Genomic DNA, 23553 nt, shown 5'->3' on the forward strand with positions numbered 1-23553 from the left:
ATTCCATTCCATTCCAAGCTTTCATACGAGTTTCAACATACTGTATGAAACCTTAATGCGAACACAACCAGAAAATGTATTGAAGTATCAACACGGAGATGCAAAGCTGCAGCTAAACTGCGGCTGAAAAAGTAGCGCCTTGTGTGAACAGACCCGCAACTCTTAACTTTCGCAGCGCAGCATGAGAAGTAGCGTGCAGTGCGATACTTCTGGCTGACGTGTGAACACGACACGAAAAGAAGCGCAGGAAAATTTTCGACGTGTGACCGTTCATTCACGTTAACGTCTCTTTCGACTAAAATAGTTCTAGAAGTGTCACGGAAATGTTTATGCTACCAGTAAAAGAAAAACATAATTTTATCCTTGAAGTTCACTACCTAAGTTTTGTTTTATTTTAATACTGTATGTAATTTATTTTCACAATGGCTGACAGCGTTGAAGATATGCGTTGTCTTAATTTATTCCGGAAAAAATATGAAATATTAACTCAATATGTGAAAGGAAAACCAACATAGAGATAATAAAATATCAAATAATGTCGGGAGCCTTTATAATATTATTTCAGTAGTGAAAGCGGCTATACAAGTATACACCGGTGTCGTGTTGCAATACGACTAGTTATATTAATATCAGCTGAAATCAACGGAAAAGTCAACGACAACTTTGTGAGAAGTGGAATAATGCAATCGGGACTCTCATATAAAAATTACAAGGAATTCAGCATAGGAATCAGTTACGGCCTTTCACGTATCTGAAATTTGGGATGTCTGCGAAGGTATTATTATTATTATTATTATTATTATTATTATTATTATTATTATTATTATTATTATTATTATTATTATTATTATTATTAGAGGAATACCACTTTTCTTCACGTCCTACAAAATTTTGTCCAATATCCTTTTCAGAAGATTAATTCCATATTAAATGAAATTATTGGGGATCATCAGTGTGATTTTGGGCGTAATAGATCGACTATTGATCAGATTCTTTGTAATCGACAGATATTGGAGAAAAATGGGAGTATAATGGTACAGTACATAAGTTATTCATAGATTTCAAAAAGGCATATCACTCGGTTAAGAGAGAAATTTTATATAATACTCTTATTGAATTTGGTATTCCCAAGAAACTAGTTCGATTAAATAAAAGGTGTCATAGAGAAACTCACAGCAGAGTCCGTATAGGTCAGTTTCTATCTGATGTTTTTCCAATTCACTGCGGGCTAAAGCAGGGAGATGCTCTATCACCTTTACTTTTTAACTTCGCTCTAGAATATGCCATTATGAAAGTTCAGGATAATAGACAGGGTTTGGAGTTGAACGGGTTACATCAGCTTCTTGTCTATGCGGATGACGTGAATATGCTAGGAGAAAATCCACAAACGATTAGGGAAAACACGGAAATTCTACTTTAAGTAAGCAAAGCGATAAGTTTGGAAGTAAATTCCGAAAAGACAAAGTATATGATTATGTCTCGTGACCAGAATATTGTACGAAATGGAAATATAAAAATTGGAGAATTTCCTTCGAATAGGGGAAAACTTCAAATATCTTGGAGCAACAGCAACAAATATAAATGACACTTGGGAGGAAATTAAACGCAGAATAAATATGGGAAATGCCTGTTATTATTCAGTTGAGAAGCTTTTGTTATCTAGTCTGTTGTCAAAAAATCTGGAAGTTAGAATTTATAAAACAGTTATATTACCGATTGTTCTGTATTGTTGTGAAACTTGGACTCTCACTTTGAGAGAGGAACACAGATTAAGGGTGTTTGAGAATAAGGTTCTTAAGAAAATATTTGGGGCTAAGAGGGATGAATTTAGAGGAAAATGGAGAAAGTTACAGAACGCAGAACTTCACGCATTGTATTCTTCACCTGACATAATTAGGAACATTAAATCCAGACGTTTGAGATGGGCAGGGCATGTAGCACGTATGGGTGAATCCAGAAATGCATATAGAGTGTTAGTTGGGAGGCCGGAGGGAATAAGACCTTTGGGGAAGCCGAGACGTAGATGGGAGGATAATATTAAAATGGATTTGAGGGAGGTGGGATATGAAGGTAGGGACTGGATTAATCTTGCTCAGGATAGGAACCGATGGCGGGCTTATGTGAGGCCGGTAATGAACCTCCGGGTTCCTTAAAAACCGTATGTAATTATTATTATTATTATTATTATTATTATTATTATTATTATTGTCACTTATTTATGGTTCACGATTTTACTTCCAAATAACCAGATACCTACATTTCTTAATAATATATTTTATAGATTTTCGTAACATTCATGATTCGGAAAATTATTTGGGGCACAAACATTTGATTTTAGGTATTTTAAACGGATAAGTTGTCTCATTTTACATTTATCTTATTGTTCAGCGACAGATTCAAGAGCATTTATAAAGTTTCCTCTAAGTCTACGTAGGTACAGAAATTAATTAATTTATTCACTTATGACTTATACGAAAGGACACTTCCATCAAAGCACCTTCTTTACATAAATATAAGTGAACAATTTAACTTATAATGTTATTGGTAATGATTTACATGAGCGGTAGTTGTAAAATAAGAATATAAAACTCATTAACAATAGAAGTAAAAGAAATGAAAACGTAAGAGAAATATGTGGCTTACACAAACTTAAATTTAATAAATCGATAATAAATTTTAGACCAAATCAAGGAAAATTTTAGTTATTCCAGGGAAAAAATAATACAATGTGCAATGATATGAACGACATTTTTTTTATCTATATTTGGCTTCTGAATGACTTTTCTTATCAGAAAATAAATCAATTTCCTCCTACAGTGAATTGAAATTTCTTCCATTTCAATTAATAGAGATTTCATTTCAAACAATTTCTCGATCTTGGAATACCATAGAAAATTTATTCTAAATCTAACTTGAGGCATATAACCTTAGAAATCAGTTTCAGTATTTCAACTGAGTCCACATCTGTGGAGTAACGGTCAGCGCGTCTGGCCGTGAAACCAGGTGGCCCGGGTTCGAATCCCGGTTGGGGCAAGTTATCTGGTTGAGGTTTTTTCCGGGGTTTTCCCTCAACCCAATACGAGCAAATGCTGGGTAACTTTCGGTGCTGGACCCCGGACTCATTTCACCGGCATTATCATCTTCATTTCATTCAGACGCTAAATAACCTAGATGTTGATACAGCGTCGTAAAATAACCCAATAAAATAAAAAATAAAATAAAATTTCAACTGAATCAGTATTTGTAATAAAAATTAACATTTAATATCATCGAGTAAGTTATTCTTCTGTCACTGAATGTATGCAAACCAAAAATTCATATCAATAGTATAGTTGGGAACAGGAATGGTCAAGATACTTTAATGTTTTGCAATACAGGGACATAAGGAATTTATTCTGTATCAACTCATTTGAATCAACGTTGTTCTTGCAACAAGAATTCCAAATTAACGTATCATATTCCAACTTACTTCTAAGTGATCACAAAATAAAACCAAAAGGTTGCGTAAATAATTTCGAATTAATTCCAGTGATTTGCAAGCAGAATTAGGAATTCTTGTAATGTGGGGTTTGAAAATTAAATTATTGTCATATTCTAAACCTGAATCACTTATTCTTGAAACACATTCGAATCATTCGCTATTAAGAGAATAAGATGGTGAAATATATTCTTTCATCTACAGTAATCTCACTAGAAGTTTTGATTTACCTAGAGTGGGATTTAATTGACTATTACACGGTTAGAAGAAATTATATATAGATCAGAAGAAATAAACTACTCTAATACAATAAAACATTAATTGATTTACTAAAATACTAAACTATGTTGAAAATGTATTATTGTATCATCTCATCATTACAAATATTCCGCTAGATAGCTGTAGTGTGATGATTAGCTGTTCTCTTGTTACCAGTTGTGCCAAATACACAATCTTCATTGAACTCTGGACGATTACTAGTCAAGAAGGCTTTGTTGATTCAGCTTCATTTTTATTAAAACAGTTGCATTCCACTTCAGTTAACAATATATATTAAACAATCTCTGATACGTGACTATCCATAATCTCATACAACAGAAGCTATAACATAACCTAAATAATAAAAAAAATTATAGAAAGTTTTAATTAAGTATGATGAAATAAACATGAATAATTTTAAAAGCTACAATTATTGAAAGTACAATGTTGGCAAACAAAGAAACAAATATAAGGGAGGTAATAAAAGCAAACAAATGCTAGGAAGGTGATAAAAACTAATGTTAGGGAGATAAAAATTGTAGGATAAGCAGTCACGATTGATTAAAAGACGTTGTTCCGTACTGTTTTATTGGTAAAAAGTAGTATGACGTAGTAAAAGTGTAATAGTCCCTAGAATGTGTCATCACTTTATTGACAGCCTGTAAACATGCAATGTCATTAATACTTGTAATTTTATATAATTTGAAATCATCATCATCATCATCATCATCATCATCATAACAATCATCAGCTTCATGGATTGGACCCTTTCATCCTTTCCATCTCTAAGATTTATATCTGTTCTCGCCAACGTTTCTTAGATCTTCCAATTATTTTTCCCCATGGTTTTACCTCTATGATTGTAATGGAATTCGGCTTTTTGACATTCGCTCTAAATGTAAATCCCAGTTTGACCTGTATTCGTATATTTTTTCTGATATAGGCTACTTGAAATGCTTAATTTCTGATGTGTTGTTCCATGATCAAGAAGAGTGTATCTTGTCAGAGGTCTAATAATGGCACTTCTACTGCTACAATTCTCTTCCTCTGTAAAGTTGTTGAATTCCAATTTTCTGTCCCGTAGTCTATAAAAATGTAGGCAATATTAAACTCTTATATAGGTATGTAAATCTAGCTTGAAGCAGACTTGCATGAAACTAGATTTTATATAGGTAATTTTAAAAATGTCTCTTTACTCACATTTCAAAAATATTTTTTTACAATTGTGCCAATTAATTGTAAAAATGTTGCTAATTATTTGATGATTAATATGAAATATTGCAGCCCGGATAATTGAAATGATGAACTTTTCCTAATATTTCAGTTTCTATAACGATTTTTGTTCCGATTTGATCCGCTCCATCAAAATCAAATATTGTTGTCTTCATTGTGGGAATTTTTAAATAAAGTGAACTAACATAGCCCTCTCTAGTCATTGCCCGGCCCTGATAAATGTGGCAACGCCGCAGCCCATCCTATCAGCTCAGCAATGTGTCATGTTTATCAGTGTAACATGCTCTCTTCACTTGCGCATTTGCGCCTATATTTCCATTGTTATGATGTCTGTGAAACAAACTTTCCATAAACTTAATATTAATGTCTCTAAAGACAACTGTTTCATTATTTCAGTGTTTACTTCTGATTTCAGTATTTCTTTGTTAAATTAAATTATACTCTACATTTAATAGAGTTAAAAGATTTGGTTTAATTGTAAGTTTTCTTTTAAATTCGGGATGTTGGTTTTCTGTTTTAGTTCTTGAACCATGGATATGAAACTTTGTTGAGTTTTTAATCAACAGAGGAGACTGTCTGAATGCCAATTGTTTCCTGGCAATCTGATAAGTTTTTCTTATTGGATCAGTGTTTTTTCTTCTATTGTCATTTTGATGCTGTTAATATTAGTGAGGAATCTCATAGAATCTATTGGAGTTGATACGGGAAAGTAATGCGTCGGAAAATTGAATTAATTTTGTTTTCGAAATAGGCCCGGTACTTTTATTAACACAATGTCTGAGGAAATACCAGACACATCACAGAAACACCTTCGAACTCCTCCTCGGAAATGAACTGTTCAGAGTGAGGCAGAGAAATAACGCTTCAGAATAGATTACAATCTGTTTACTATTTGTTTAGTTCAGTGTTGAGATCCCTTTGGTTGGCAGCACTGCGCAAGCAAGGCGGGAGTATTTCCCTCCGGTTCCCTCGTTCCGTTAAAAGTATCAAGAAGAGTTTCAGAGATATAGTCCAGACGTTGTTATTTCCGGCCTGACTCCGTCTCTTTCCTTACGTCTTAGAAAGTGAATGCTCTATAAAGTCTAGGTAGGTAGTATCGTTCTCCATTTTTGTTCTTACGTTGCCGAGCTACCATACGAGGAATCTATTTGCCACACCGTTAAACATTATCATGTCGTAGCTCCTATGATAATAAATCAAACGCAATGTAATTCAGCAAATAATTGAGTGGCAAATAACGTCTTCGTGTGCTTTCTGCGAACGCCAACGAAAGAGCTAAAATAGCGGACGATTATATAATGTATTTATCGAGCCTTAAGAAATGAATCAGCGAATCACAAGACGCACACGTTTAAATGTAGCCGACCTGCAACGCGATTGGCTGCCGAAATTAGAACGACGGGACTATAGTAAGTTACCATTTGTAAATTATTTTCTGCATCTGAAATAATAACCTTTTGATCACCAAATAGTCACGTGTTATATAACAGTTTTTATGATCGACCATGTCGAAATGTAGTAATTATACACCTGGTAGCAGCCCTTTAATGGACCTCATTAAAGTACACCTATTCATTAAAGTTCAGGTGTTCCACCAATCAGAAAACACCATTGTAGCAATATGAAAGCGCAAGTATCGATTATTCTCGGATATGCAATCGAAAGACAACTAGCGAAACGTCACGGAGCCTGGAAATCCAATACTGTCGCAGAAGGATATGTTCTCTTAATATAATAATTGGCGTTAATTGTAAATACTATTCAAATAAATTCAATTTGTCATCTCGTTTTTCAATGTCTAAATCAATTTCAATGTTATATCAAGATTAATCTTTATTTTACTCTCTAGATTATATCACGGTCAATGACATTTGTTTCTCGGAAAAAATCAATACTTTCGCGTCTGCGCACATCTCACAATTTACGAGATATTGCACAAGATCAGTTCCGCTCCACAGTCACATAAGAATAACATGAATACTTATGAATAATTTCAAGTTAGAAATGTGGTCGAGCATAAAAAGTCGTACGAAACTTGCCTATAATGGTAATTAAGACGCTCGTATGAAAATTATGAAACTCGCTTGCGCTTGTTTCATAAACATACTCGCGTCTTAATTACTACCATTATAGGCTCGTTTCATAATGTACTATTTTTTATATTTGGTGTTTTAATTTCTCAAGCCAGACACTAATGAAGTATGAATTGAATAGTACATACATGTCTTCGATTATGATAAAGAATAAAAGGGGTCCTACATTCCATTGCTGTAGTTCTCCAGAATAACACACAAAATATTTAGATCTATCAATATAAACGGAGAAAGATCTACTGCCAGTTTATTGTAAATTCAATCTATTGTCATAAATTCCAATTCAAATTCAAATTCAAATTTATTTACAATTTACATTTGAAATGAATGCATAGGCCTATGTATGGATACCCGAAATGAGCTTATGCTCGTGCTCGGGTACAGTCCAGTAGTCTACATAAATTTTACAGAGATCAAATAATAATGCTGATGATAGAAATAATAGTAACGATAATAATAATAATAATAATAATAATAATAATAATAATAATAATAATAATAATAATAATAATAATAGCATAATCGTGACAGAAATGATACAAAGATTGGAGTACAAAATAATTCATTAATAATAATAATAATAATAATAATAATAATAGTAATAAAACAAAAATATTTACAGTAATAAAATATATACTAAGACGAATAAAATAAAATATAAAACCACTAGCGAGAGTTAACACAACTTAACTAAGCACATAATAACCGGATAAAATAAACTCGAAAATCAACAGAATAGTAATATGCGTTACAAGAGCAGTATGTTGACGTTTTCACGTTCGAGGAAAAGATTGAAAAAGCGAAACGTAGTTGAGATTTTTTAATTTCCGAGAACATGAAAACAAACATACCGCTCGTGTATCGTACATTATTTTGTGCGAAGATCGTTTATTACATACCTGAAAGAGGAATTTCTAATTAGTTTCAATGAAATCTCCATCTTGGTTTCTGTTCAATGACGGCAACTTTGGAAAACAAATATATCTTTCTTCAACATTGTTCCTATAAAATGTTTTCTGTGTTTACTATACTGCAGCAGGCCGTGATATACGTCTGTCTTTTTTTTTTCCCCAGTCTATGATGAGTCTGGAATCTTGTTGATTTTTTCACGGCTTCCTTAATGTTACTTGCATTACAAATGCAGTAACTTTTGTGGTGTTGTAGAGTTTACTTAATTTTTGCAAATATTTAAAAACAATAATTAACAGTGCAATTTAGGTGAAATTGCAGTGGTAAGTTTCCAATTTATAATTATTACTATATTGAACGTCTTTAAAAATAATATGTTAAAAGCCTAAAGCAGTAAAATGAATATGACGCTTAAGCGGTAAGAATAGGGTAATTGTTATGTGCGTTACATTGGGAATACTGAATGTAGTATTTCACACTTACCGCGTATTGGTTTTGTGCGGAAAGCAAGCAAATACGCACGATCTCGCACAAAAGTTTGTTGTATCGCAGACGACAGCAACCGCCGTATTGACATTGTGTTGTGCATTAATGGTAGTAGGGGGGAGCCGAAAGTCTACGTAATTGCAGTTCTTTTCGAATCTTCTCGTACAATCATGGGAAGTTAATTCTGCAAAAACAAAATGTCTACGAGTCAAACTGTTCATTATTACTAGGATAAATACAAATGATACTGAAATATATTAATCTAGTTTCAATTATAGATCTCCCCTTTTGTGAAAGAGGTTTCATATCAAAATATTTTATGAACGGCGGGGAAAATATAAATTTGAAGAACTCTCTAGTGACAAGTACAATCAAGTGTATCTGTGGCGATGCTAAGAAATCATTTTTGGAGATATACACTGTTACATGCATCAGATAAATACAATAAAAATTAGTACCACATAATGCTAGTAACACTTAAAAAATAATAATAAAATTTATCAAATATCATACAAACATTTTCACTTTATTTTTAAACTTAAGAATCTGTAAATTGCTTAGGTCTGGATTATTAGAATAACAGACTTTTACTGAAAGGTCTAAGACCGCGTGTGAAGACAAGAGTAATGTAATACGTCACGTAACACGAATCTCTAGACGTCGCCCGAACACACAACGAATGCTAACAGTAAATATTGTACAAGTTCTATAGCCTTAAATCCTTTTCCCAATGTAATCAATCACTGACTCACTTGTTCACAGATGAAATGCTTGCAAGTTCTCATCATCTGTGTACTGCCTATCTACATGTCTGAAGCTGCAAGGATCTTGGGCCTCATCAACTACACAGGACGAAGTCACTATGCCGTATTTCACACGTTTTTCAAAGCTTTGGCAGCCCGAGGTCACCAAGTGGACGTCTTCGGGCACCATCCGCTGGAGAAGCCGGTGCCCAACTATACAGACTTCACCATCACTGGTCCGTCATTGTTCAAGGATGTGTCCGCAGAACAGCTTTGGAGAATGGGATTCTTTCAAGTTTTCAAATATTTCACGATCAACATGTTGGACACCTGTCAAACTACATTGAGCCATCAAAACATCTTGAACCTCATGAACAGCAACACAACATACGATGTCGTCATCACACACCTCATAGGACCAGAATGTTTAATAGGATTTTCCCACCGTTTCAAAGTCCCACTTATCAGTGTAACAACCAGCATAAGTCTTCCGTGGATAGGACATCGAATTGGTAACCCTGACAACCCAGCATACATTCCGAATTACTTCTTCCATTTCACGGATCGAATGAATTTCTGGGAAAGACTCGTAAATACAGTGTTCCATTGGATCATGAACGTTTACTATTACACTGAAGTTTATATTCCCACAAAAGAATTAATGAAACAGCATTTTGGAGAGGATTATCCTTCATTGTACGAAATACAGCGGAGCGTTAGCCTCATCTTGGTGAACAGCCACTTCTCAATCAACACTCCCAGACCTGCAGTTCCGACGTTTGTGGAAGTAGGAGGACTACATATCGGCAACATTGGAAAATTACCAGAGGTAAATAAATAACACAATGTTAAATATTTATTCTGAATATGACTTTATATCAGTCCACCGAAAATTGTGTGTTTCTTTAATATCGTATTGTTTGGTCAACTGTCCGAAAACAGGTCTGAACCTCACAAGCGACACCAACAAGGCACCACTTATGAGACAACTAGACCAGGAGATAATAAACTACTACTTCTTTCACTATCTTATTAAACATATTACAAATAGAAGGATTTGTGGCATTGCAGAGGAACTATTTCGAGTTTTTTTGCGGTAATATAACTTTGCACGGCATGCCGTAACCGGGGGTTAGTGTACTTAAGTCTCCTATGGCGTACCCTGGGCAACGACACTGTCGGCAAATTGCTCTACACAACTGGCTTCGTATGAGTGAATGACGAACAGTCAAGTATCCGTCATTAAGAGAAAAAAATATTTTGAAGAATGAAGTGATTTTATATTTGGCTTCTTTTGAGGAAACAAAGATCCACAAAGAAACCATCGTGTAGCAAAGTAGTACACGACAGAACTATAATGAGAGTCCTTACGTCAAACTCTAGAACACAGTTAACCTGAAGCAACATGCCTCCCTCCCATCGGTAACTAATTTTCGCTGCCTGCTCATGGCTTTGTCTCAAACTTATTACAGAAATCGTATCGGTGTTTCTTACCCTTCTCTAGCACGAAAAGGTAATAATAATAATAATGTTCACATACTCAAATACAGTAGTAACTGTACCGTATCCACTCTTAAAGTGATCCGCGCCAAAACAAACCCATGTGACCAGCTCGCGTTTCATTGGTTATGACACCGAAGCACAATGTATAAGCAATTAGCGCGCGAAAGAAAGTAGATCCCTTCATTGAATTAAAAATATGTCCCCTGAATATACTTGTTATTCTTCCGTAATTAAAATAATAATATCCAAGACATAGAAATGATTATAAAATGTACCTAATCACTCTGAGATCAATAATTACAATTAATATAATTTATTATATGCATGACGCATTTGAGGGGAGCAGCACTTCAGTCGCTTCTGATGCAACAAAATGGCTGAAGGTGCTGAGTCTTCTATTGCTATGTCGCCAACTAAATTTGTAAAACACAAGTCAGGCAAACCTTTGACTAGTGGCCAAAAAACAGTTATTTTAAATGTGTTTCACAAGTTCAGTGAAAAATATCCAGAACTTCCGATAAAAGAGATAGTGAATTTAACATCTGAGTATAGCCTACCGGTGTGTAGTGTACCGGTACAAGTATTAATAGTGCTCGGAAAGAAAAAACAAAAACTGGTAAGGTTGTAACTCCCAGTAAATTTTATTCATAAGTCTTTAAAAGAGTACATGAACTTAAACGCACAATGAAAAGGATATGAATAACATTGGCAACAATTACTTCAAATTTAATCAACGGTCTGCCGACGGAAAAAAGGACAGTTTTTCAATAATAGTGTCACAATGCGACCATAGCACTTTTTTCAATATTATGCCCTCTCACCGTGTATATAACATAGTCTACTATATAATTGATGCTTATGCTACTGATTGTTCTGCTAAAACTTACTAACTTATTATTAATGCTATTAATAGTAACTAATTCTATGTAGAGTATGTATTTGTATTTTACTTCGTTTATTACGCTAACTCAACTACAAAAAATTTCTAGGACTTTTTATAGACTCCAGTTTAACATGGGATAAGCACATCGAATACATATGCACAAAGCTATCAAGAGTTTTATATTTGTTAAAGAAATTAACTACTTGCGTTTCTCAACATTATTTAAGATGTGCCTACTTTTCTTTCTTTCAGTCTATAATCCGATATGCCCTAATTTTTTGGGGAAATGGAATCAAAATTGGAAGCGTCTTGGTTTTACAAAAGAAAGCCATTAGAATTTTATGTAAATCAAACTATCTGGAACATTGTCGGCCACTTTTCAGACAATCACAGATTTTAACAATCATAAATTTGTATATATATGATCTAGTACTTTACACTCGACAAAATACCGACAATTACTCATTAGTGGCCATATACATGATCATGAAATTAGAAATAGTGAACAAATTAATATTCCATATTGTAGATTACACAAGAGCAACAAAAACTTTTTAATTATGGGGATGAAATTATATAATAAGCTCCCAAGTCAATATTATAAATTACCAATCAATAGTTTCAAAACTAGATTTTACAATTGGTTATTAAATAATCCTTTTTATTCTGTTGCTGAGTTTTTCAACACAAATTTGCATGAAATTGTATTTTAATAAATAAGTTTAATTGCAATTTAGTTAGTTTTCTTTAATTCAAATTTTCAAATTATTTCATGTTTTCATTGTATCATTTAAATTTTACTGTTTCTTTTATTAGTGTTTTTTTAAATGTATTTATGCTCGACCATGCCGAAATGTAGTAATTATACACCTGATAGCAGAATTTTAATGCATGTCATTAAAGTACACCTACTCATTAAAGGTCAAGTCTTTCAGCCAATGACGACTCAGGTTACAACTGTTCAGCCAATGACAGGTCAGCTTTCTACTGTTATAAAACCGCAAGTATCGATTATTCTCGGATATGCAATTGAAAGAGAATTAGCGAAAAGTCACGGAGGCTGGAAATCCAATACTGTCGCAGAAGGTTATGTTCTGTTACTATAATAATTAGCGTTAATTGTAAATAATATTCAAATAAATTCAATTTGTCATCTCGTTTTTCAATGTCGAATTCAATAATCAAGGTTATAATATAATAATATTATCAAGTTTAACGGGACTACGTCAAGGTCAATGGCATTATTGTTCCTCGGAAAAAATCAATAGGCCTACTTTCGCGTCTGCGCACATCTCACAATTCACGACCTAGAACAAGGTCACTTCCGATCTTGTCAGTTACAAATAAAATGTATACATCTGAATACCGGTAATTTCAAGTTAGAAATATGGTCGAACATAAAAAGTCGTATGAAACTCGCCTATAATGGTAATTAAGAAGCTCGTATGGAAATTATGAAACTCGCTTGCGCTCATTTCATCATCATCATCATCATCCTTCACGAATTAGGCCTCTGTAGACCTGTTTCGGCCCCATCTAGCAGTATTCTTAAAGGTCTTCCTGGTCGACGATGTCCTCTAGGTTTATATTGCATCATAATTTTTGGGATTCTTGAATTTTCCATTCTTCTTACATGATCTAGCCAATTGAATTTGTATCTGCTGATTTTTTCTTCTACTGACTCTACTTCTAATTGTTCTAAAATTTCTTCATTCCTTTTTCGGTCTAAAAGAGTATATCCTGCTGTCCTCCTCAAAAATTTAATTTCCGTTGCTTTGATTCTGTTCATGTCTTTTTTCTTTAATGACCAAATCTCGCTTCCGTATAAAAGGGTGGGTAATGCTAATGTATTATATATTTTTATTCTTGTAGATTTTTGTACTAATTTAGCTTTTAATGCATTGTTTATTATTCCTAGAATTTGTGTAAATTTGGTAATTTTCTTGTTCACATCTTTTTCATTTTGATAAGATATTTCACAACCCAGATAATTGAAATTTTGCACTTGCGCTCGTTTCATAAATATCCATACTCGATTCTTAATTACTATCATTATAGGCTCGTTGCATAATGTACTATTGTATGTTTTTCAATGTATTCTGACGAAGCCTAAAACTGTATGTCTAATGGCCAAATAAATTGAATTGAATATACTGCGTACTGTACTTATACCACATGCCATAGTTATGTACTTCACACGTGTTCCCTGTCAATGTGACAGTAATTGCGGGAGGATACAATTGGGGTTTGTTTATGTTAGGATCACTTTAAGAGTGGATGGACTTTAAAGATTTCTTTTTATCTTTAAAGGAGTGACTAGTGTAGCAGTTACTATAAATGCAATATAACCGAGAAGCTATCACCAAAATTATGTCTGCACACTTCTATCAGCGATAGGTTGCTTTTAAGTGCCATAAATCTACGACTCGGATTTTGAAGCTTATTTCCTTCCCAAAGAAGCTATTCTATTAATTTTATCACTGTTTAAAGTCCATCGCCCTGGTATACCAGAATGACATCATCTATACTATCTAGATTAACTCCTAGGAGGAAATATGGCAAAATATACCTTTTTGAAAAACTTTCAGATGTTTATCTCACGTTCTTTTGTTCTTCAAACAATATTTGTTGTCTCAAAAAAAAATATTTAGACTGCCTCCGTGGTCTGTTGGTCAACATGCTGGCTTCCAAATCAGGAGGTCCCGGGTCCGATTCCCGGACTCGGCTCTCGGTGAATTTTTCTTGAAGAAGAAGAATTCCCTGAGTGTCTAGAGTCTGGAAATTTGTATAAGTGTGATTGTGAGTGTGCCAGGTTAATATTACTTAACCAATCATCACAAATATAAAAATACATCAGGACTGTCGCTGGGCAGTAACCTGAACACACGTTTCAGCGTCACATTGTTGACAAGTAACTCCATCTGTTAGCACAACCATAAAGCATCTAATAGATGCTATAGAGTTACCACCAACAAAAAAATATATATATATCTATAGTAATGTCACAGTATAGAGAACATACAGTAAAGACACCTAAGCCATTTCGTGGGAACAAATTCTGAGTGCGCATGTCACGAAACCGGGTGTATTATCTGGAACCTCCACTAGATGGATCTCCATCTACGACAGGCCTGGCATAATGTAATAGTAACTGAAAACATTCATTACACATCTTTTAACAATTTTAAAGACATGAGGCAAAGGAATGGCAATACAACCATAAAAATAATTACTTCCGTATGTAATCATCATGAAAATATTCACTAATTGACGCCAACGTTCAAGTCACTGTTTGAGGCTTATGTTGGTAAAATTGATCCAAGTACAACATAATACATCATGGCGTCCGTTGCGGTGAAGTGAGAACATGAACGTCAACAATGGATATAAGTATTTTGACTTCTTAGCGACATAGTATTAATGATAGATAATATACATACAAGATTATTCGTATTACTGACCAATAAAATAAATAAATAAATATTTTACTAATATTTTGATAGTGGTATGATAGTAGCGACATAGTTGGATTCATTGAGAACTAGACCTTACTGAGCTTGAATTTAGTACCAACAACATCAAAGGTGCCGACAACAGTTGTCCCTACTGATCCTTCTTATACTGTGGTAATGTCACAAAGGTTTGAGATTTCCCGATAGACCTCGAGTGACATTTATTAGGACTATTTTCGTGAATAAAATAAAAATTTAAATATTATATCTCTCAAATTAGCTCATAAAATATTATTAATTCTACACTTATAAATAAACCTATTCAGAGATTGTGAAGTTGAAATAGATGAATATCGATTACTGCAATAAAGAAATTGAATGTATTCAGTAACGCCAATTGAGAAAAGCGAAATACAGGTTTAACAATTTTAATTACATGTGTTGCGCTTTTCTCTTGTTATTATAACAAATACATTTTCATTATCTGTTGAAATAATAATTTAATTTAAACGTATTATAATATAATTACAAATAACCTTATTAACATCTACATTAATTAAATGAACAATTGTTATGAAGGAGTATCATTTTCTTTAGGTACGATGGACATGAAATTAGAAGATGAAGATTTAGATGAGGAAGTAGGATTTCGCACTTTATTTAGTACAATGCATTCATGCTTATCGATTTACGGGGAAACAGTTGGCGATACTGACTAAACAAAAGAACAAACATGCGATAAATTGATAGTGATAAATCCAGCTGCAAAAATTATTACGTTGTATGACTGTGATTGGTTGGAATTCAAAATTTTATTACACTTCATTGGTCAAAAATGGAATGACGTCATATAAAAGATAAAGTCATTATAAAGTACCAAATTAAATTTACCGGCTTTTACACAGCTGTGTCCCCTCTTTTTGGGAGTAGGTGTACAAAATAAATATGCGTTCTCTCCCCTAGCTTTGCTCTAAATAACAATCAGAACATGGTGAAAACTTAATCACATGTGTGTAAAATTACAACGGATATCACTGGCCGCTACCTGTAAGAGGAACTACCAATGGATTTGAACGAACTGTTCTTTGTTACAGGACTTGCAGACGTACCTCGATGAAGCCAAAGAGGGGGTCATTTACTTTTCTCTAGGCTCAATGTTACGAAGCGAATCACTCACAGAAAAAAAGCTGCAAGCATTCATCGACTCTTTCTCACAGTTACCACAGCGTGTTCTGTGGAAGACTGGGAACATTTCCGGACTTCCGACAAATGTCAAGACTGCAGCCTGGTTACCACAGCTTGAGATACTCAGTAAGTATCGTATCAGTGAGCAGGATATCCATATTCTTAGGGAGTATGTTTCATTCTCATGGCACGTCGACACCAATTCAGAGGCGGATTAAGACTTCGAAGTTATAAAAGACAATTTTATGAAGTATATACATTTTTTGTAATTATGTCTTCTCCTACACGTCTAACAACAACTACGTTACTTCTTCATATTGCCCATGAGTAGGGATATCATAAAACGGTGAATAAAATACATCAAACTCGGTAAATAAAACTAGTGTAATTCGTGAAAAAAGTAGTTATTGAAATATTCAAATCGTGAAAAAGTCGTTACTTAAATATTTAAATCGTGAAAAAGTCGTTATTTAAATATATAAATCGTGGAAAAGGTAGTTATTTAAATATGCAAATCGTGAAGAAGTCGTTATTTAAATATATAAATCGTGGAAAAAGTTGTTATTTAAATATGTAAATCGTGAAAAAGTCGTTATTTAAATATTTAAATCGTGAAAAAGTCGTTATTTAAATATATAAATCGTGGAAAAAGTAGTTGTTTAAATATGTAAATCGTGAAAAAATTGTTATTTTAATATATAAATCGTGGAAAAAGTGGTTATTTAAATATGTAAATCGTGAAAAAGCCGTTATTTAAATATGTAAATTGTGAAAAAGTCGTTATTTAAATATATAAATCGTGGAAAAAGTCGTTATTTAAATATATAAATCGTGGAAAAAGTAGTTATTTAAATATGTAAATCGTGGAAAAGTCGTTATTTAAATATATAAATCGTAGAAAAAGTAATTATTTAAATATGTAAATCGTGAAAAAGCCGTTATTTCAATATGTAAATTGTGAAAAAGTTATTCAAATATATAAATCATGAAAAAAGTAGTTATTTAAATATGTAAATCGTGAAAAAAGTCGTTATTTAAGTAGGTAAACCGTGAAAAAGCCGTTATTTAAATAGGTAAATTGTGAAAAAGTTGTTATTTAAATATATCAATCGGGGAAAAAGAAGTTATTTAAATATGTAAATCGTAAAAAAGTCGTTATTTAAATGTATAAATCGTGGAAAAAGTAGTTATTTAAATATGTAAATTGTGAAAAAGTCGTTATTTAAATAAATAAATCGTGGAAAAAGTCGCAATTTAAATATTCAAATCGTGAAAAAAGTCGTTATTTAAATATTTAAATCGTTCGATTCCTATTTCGTCGAAACTGTGAGTGGCGTGCTGTTTCGTAGATTTATCAATTCAATCTGCAAAATTTCAGGAGTTTCCATCGACTGTAAACCAACCTTCATCTTTCTTTTTAACAAAAATGTACCTTTTCCCACTAGTCACTAAAGGAAGGAAACGATCTGATCGGATTATACTGTTTCACACTCATAACGAGCCGCCACTTACTGCAGACTCTAGCGAACTTGCTCTTACAAGACCCGCGTACAGACACTACAGCTAGTACAGAGTTCGTTCTACCTGACTGGGGTTGTGTTGACAGTTTGAGAGCACGAGCTGCCCACCCATGGTATAGGCCAGTCATGTCAATTGATGCCCATAGGCGCAAGCGCGCGCTTTAGAGATCAGGAGAGCCTGAGCGTTTACAGCGGAAAGGAAAGAGACAGACGAAAGAGGTAGTATATGCCGCTTGGTCGAGCTATATACAGGGATGGCCACCACTGATTCAAAGGCTAAGGGGAAGAGAACTTATTAAAACTGTATCAATGTTATTTTTTATATTTATCTGAGAAGTATAGGCCTAAGTGCATTATAAGAATGTAAGTTTTAATCTTAGTGTTCATTTTTCACAAGCTTGTTTTTTATTCAAAGGGAATAATTTCTTAACTTCTTTATACACAAGTGAAATTTTCAGATATGTTTATTTCATAACCTTACAGGTAGTGAAAAAATGTTTTCGTATATATAATTCATCGTAAATACGTACTAATAGTGTATTAAAATTTTTGAAAATATTCTCATGGAAAATGTTTGTAACGAAATAAATTAACAAAGCAATTACTGTTACATCATCAACAAAAGATATGTGCCCAAGTGTTCTAAAAAGGTCAACTCTATATCTTCAGCAGATTTCGAGAAAATAATTTAATATTCTGGTGATAGGAAGTTGCGCACCAATATCACCTTAAAAGCATAATGCGATAAGAGTTTTTTAATGTAGTATTAGTCACAGGTAAAAGATATACCTAGGTAACTTTGCGTTGTACTATAATATTGTTTTGATTAGTTTATTGATTACTTTTATAAGGCCAAATATACCATCAATAACAATTCGAACTTATGTCATACACAATCCCTTTTTTTGGGCTATCACTTTCTTTATGAATAATGTGTGTGTACTGCTATGGAATTTATGTGAATATTCCTTCTTAACTCTTTATTATGTTATTAACATTTAAAAACAAATGCAATATTAAGAAATTTGTGTTAGTACTTTTGTTTTACAGACAATATAGATACGAGTAATATCAAACAGGAAGAAGCTATTTAAAATTAACGACATAAAATTTCACGTTCCATTTGAAGTTTGTGCACCACTGTTTTCTTAATCCAACAGGCTGCTTATCCATATACATAATCCTTCTTCCTTTCATACCTAGCGGTTGATGCCCGCGGAAGACGTCAAGGTCTGAAAAATGCGCTTGCTTTGACATCACTGGTACAGGCTACAGTTCTATTATTATTCTGTGCATTGTAATAAATTGGCTCCCTTTTTTTGTTACTGACACCGTCCTTATGATAAATTGTTCCTTCTAACCTACTTTACAGTACGATTATTTAGTCCTGACAGTCGCCGGAGATGTGCGCGTGGGACAGGCGAGTCCATTTAGTTACGCCAAGGGGTGTTTGGTTTATTCACTCGCTTGCCTTTACTGACTGCTCCGATTACTTCCCCTCTTTCGCGTCGCTGAGCTGTCAGGACTAAACAATCGGTCTGTACTATCACTAGTACTCTGTAACACAGTTATCTCAACACATTATAATAATAATAATAATAATAATAATAATAATAATAATAATAATAATAATAATAAAAATTCTTTATTTATACTGGCAGAGTTAAGGCCATAGGGCCTTCTCTTACAGTCTAACAGGTCACAAAGTATACAAGCAGTTGAAATTTAACAAAAAGTTAAAGAACAGAATACTAACATATTACAAAAAAAGAAAAAGGAAATAATAATAATAATAATAATAATAATAATAATAATAATAATAATAATAATAGCATAATAAAATCGACACTAAACAACATTAAAATAATACCATAATAGAAAAAAAGTAAAATACATTGGAATATAGTGAAAGCAAATCATTTAGTACAAATGGTTAATATGGAAAAACGTATGGAAGAGTATATCAAAATGTAATGTAATAAAATAATAGTAAAAAAGAGAAGAAATACGAAAATTAAATAAAATTCACAATAAAAAGGCTATGATAATAAATTCATCGGCTGATAAAGAGAACAAAAAGGGGAAAGGAAAGAAAAAGATACATATAGCCTATATTTTTACAAAACTATAGCAGAGAAAGGGGTTCATAACTGAAAGGAATCTAATTCAAAAAGTGCAATTTTAATTTACTTTTGAAACTAGACAATGTCCGACAGTCTCTGACATGTTGTGGTAGAGAGTTCCAGAGATGAGCTGCAGAGACGGTGAAAGATGAATGTTAATGAACAACACCTAACTATTTTCACAGAATACAGAGGGGGTCGTAGACAACTTGAGAACGTTCTTCATTTTTCAGATCATCCCAACGTCCGAGTTTTCATAACCCATGGCGGGAATCTGGGAACCCAAGAAGCAATTTACGCCGGGGTGCCCATGATAGGTATACCCATGATGCTTGACCAGCCACTCAACGTCAAGAAATGCGTGTCCAAAGGAGTGGCTGTGCAGTTGAATTACGACTCCATCACAACAGAGAACTTCCTCAAGGCTTTGAACAAAGTACTGCATGATCCCAGGTGAGTTGCGCATAATTGAAGTCACATGAGGGCGTCAATGGTTAATGAGTTATGTAATAACAAGGACGCCAAAAACAATTTTCAAGGCACAATATGATACTCTTGTTCGGTTGGGGAGTTGGGGAGGTTTCTTGACAAAATGTGGCATACACAAATCACCATATCCGGAGCGGTCATTCTCTGACACCCCACAGAGCACGAACTATGTACTTCCGAACACGGGTCGCAACTTGAAAAAAATAATCAGTATGCTGTCCTATATAACATACTAAGAGTTGTCAGTATTATTCTGAATCACCCTGTATAGTATTATAGGAATTGAAAAGATGAAGCGTCTGGTCTGTACATTAAACACTTTTAAAGGGTATTTTCATTAATTCATTCTGTTCAGTATACTGAGAGAAGCTAAGTCTCTACAATAAAAATATATTCTCGTGTTTTCAACTGCTTCTTTCAGTTACCGTACAAACTCCAAGCGTCTGTCACAGCTGTTCAGAGATCGTCCGCAATCGGCGCTGGACACTGCCATCTACTGGACAGAGTACGTCATCAGACATCGTGGAGCGCCACATCTGCGATCTGCAGCACTAGATCTGACTTGGTACCAATATCTGCTACTGGACGTCATACTTGTGATTATCACCCTTATAATTGTCCTGGGATTTCTTGTATTTTACAGCTTTAAAATAATGCTAAAACTGGTGACCGGTAATGTGTCACATGCTGCAGTCAAGAACCATTCATCCTCTAGCTCTATCGTTCGAAGTGTTCGGAAAGGCAAAAATTCATCGACATAAAGAACGGAAAATATTACCTATCTTGTCGCTAGTTATCGCTATTTCTCTTTACACTTTTAAGAGGATATTGTTTTACTGACTTTATACTTAATAGAACTTAGTTCTGTTATTACCGGTATGGAAATAGGTCTTTTCTGAAATCTTTATAAGAAGAAAGCATAATTTTAATAGAATTTAATTTAAAAAGATCACACTACAGAAAGCATTTAGGATGGTACCTAACACGTTTAAGTAAAGTGGAAAGAGTAAAGTATTAATTTAATTCCATATCTATTACAGAATGAGAATAATTTTGTATCCTCCTGAATCCTGAGAGTATAGTATACTATACCATATTTCACACATGATTATGTTATAAGATGTATGTACAGAGGCCCGAAGTGTAGTATATATACCTGCATTTGTGCCCTAACTGTAACCTGCAGAATGTTTCCCTTATTTTTTCTCATGTCAGTGACTTTTTTAAGTTTACAATTGAACTAAACTTTCAAAATAAAACAACAAATGTCTCCAGACGTTTAAAGAACTGTGCAGATATAAACAGAGTATCAAATCTAGTTTGCTGAAAACAATCAAAATGTTGATTCCATTCAGAACCTTATTTAGGGGGTGGCCAAATGGACATTTGCCCAGAGGGCAGCTTTTAGTCGATGGCAAATTTCTGGAAATTTGTACAAAAACTTGGTTGATATGGGAACGTATCTCTAGTATAGAGTATAGGCATTCAATTCATGTTTGTTGGAAAGTGTCTTATTACCATCATTCTTATCAACTCACTTATGTAATCATTTATGTTCATAATTTCAGTTATACAAAATTGCATTATTTTTAGAAAAGTGCAATAAGTCAAAATTAAAATAAATCCAATGCATATTTTATTTGAAAGTGCCATCAATTTGTTTACCCAGGGGCATAAGGACCCCTAAATACACAGTAAAGTACTAATGCAGTATTTTGTGCGAGATCATGCATATTTGCTTGTTTTCCGCACAGAACCAATACGCGGTAAGTGTGAAATACCACATTCAGTATTCCCAACGTAACACACATAACAATTTCCCTCTTCTAACGGCTTAAGCGCGACATTCATTTTACTGCTTTAGGCTTTTAACATATTATTTTTAGAGACGTTTAACATAGTAATAATTATAAATTGGAAACTTACCACTGCAATTTCACCTAAATTGCAATGTTAATTATTGTTTTTAAATATTTGCAAAAATTAAGTAAAGTCTACTACTCCACGAAACTTATTGCATTCCTGATACAAGTAACATTAAGGAAGCCGTGAAAAAATCAACAAGATTCCAGATGCCGATGTTATTACTGCAATATGTTATATAAATAATATTGTTAAAATATTAAAATGAAAAATAAATCATTACATAACCTTACCGTTTGTTTTAAGTTCGCATTTATGGACTGGAGGAAAACAAAAGACAGACGTATATCACGGCCTGCTGGAGTATAGTAAACACAGAAAACATTTTATAGCAACAATGTTGAAGAAATATATTTTGGTTTTCCGAAGTTTCCGTCATTAAACAGAAACCAACACGGAGATTTCATTGCAACTAATTAGAAATTCGTCTTTCAGGTATGTAATAAACGATCTTCGCACAAAATAATGTACGATACACCAGCGGTATGTTTGTTTTCATGTTCTCGGAAATTAAAAAAGCTCAACTACGTTTCGCTTTTTCAATCTTTTCCTCGGCCATGAAAACGTCAACATACCGCTCTTGTAACGTATATTACTATTTTATTTTTTCGTAATGTTTAAGAACATTATTTAGAACATACAAATTTAGTTTTAGGCATTTTAAACAGATAAATTCATTTATTTATTCTTCATTCCTGAGTACTAGAGCTCGGAAGTTGAAGACCTAAAAGTTAGTATTGCAACGTAGTATAATTCAAGTTAAGAAAACATTCCCTCTATCTCAGGTAGAATCCTAATTTTTATTTAGTTGTGTGTTAGAATATGTAAGGTAAGCTTCTGGTTTACACTTTTTTGAAATTCAAAGAGTCTTTACTCAACACATGGTACCGTATTTCACATGAAAAGAATTGTTTCTTGTGTAAACCGCGCCACAGATTTTGTTACCTGTGGGGAGGATACTGTAATCTTCCTTTTGTTTTCGTTTATTGTCGAAAAATTATGAATAGATTTCGGAGTCAATGTTCACCAGGCATAAAGTACTTAGCGATAACGACGATTCTACCTAAGATAGAGGGAATATTTTCTTAGCTTGAACTATACTACGTTGCAATAGGTACCAACTTTTAGGTCTTCAACTTCCGTGTCCTACTGATTACAGTCTTTTAGTACTTATACAGAGAGTCTCACAAGGAATGTAAAATACTTCGACATAATGTAGTTTGGGCTAACTTACATTGATTTAACCTCCTATACCTGTGTCCGAAATGTAACGGT

The 23553-nt window shown here is 33.5% G+C and overlaps 1 protein-coding gene across 1 annotated transcript; it reads left to right on the forward strand.

Annotated features, from left to right (window-relative positions):
• The first annotated feature begins 579 nt into the window (after window positions 1-579).
• On the forward strand, window positions 580-22067 carry LOC138691859 (UDP-glucosyltransferase 2-like). Its single transcript, XM_069814412.1, has 5 exons — window positions 580-775; window positions 9220-10029; window positions 16133-16349; window positions 20100-20319; window positions 20777-22067. Exons 1-5 carry the CDS (start codon window positions 764-766, stop codon window positions 21114-21116), a joined length of 1599 nt encoding a protein of 532 aa, XP_069670513.1. The 5' UTR covers window positions 580-763; the 3' UTR covers window positions 21117-22067.
• The last annotated feature ends 1486 nt before the right edge of the window (window positions 22068-23553 follow it).

Source organism: Periplaneta americana, chromosome 2 (assembly GCF_040183065.1).
Source record: "Periplaneta americana isolate PAMFEO1 chromosome 2, P.americana_PAMFEO1_priV1, whole genome shotgun sequence".
Lineage (NCBI taxonomy): Eukaryota > Metazoa > Arthropoda > Insecta > Blattodea > Blattidae > Periplaneta > Periplaneta americana.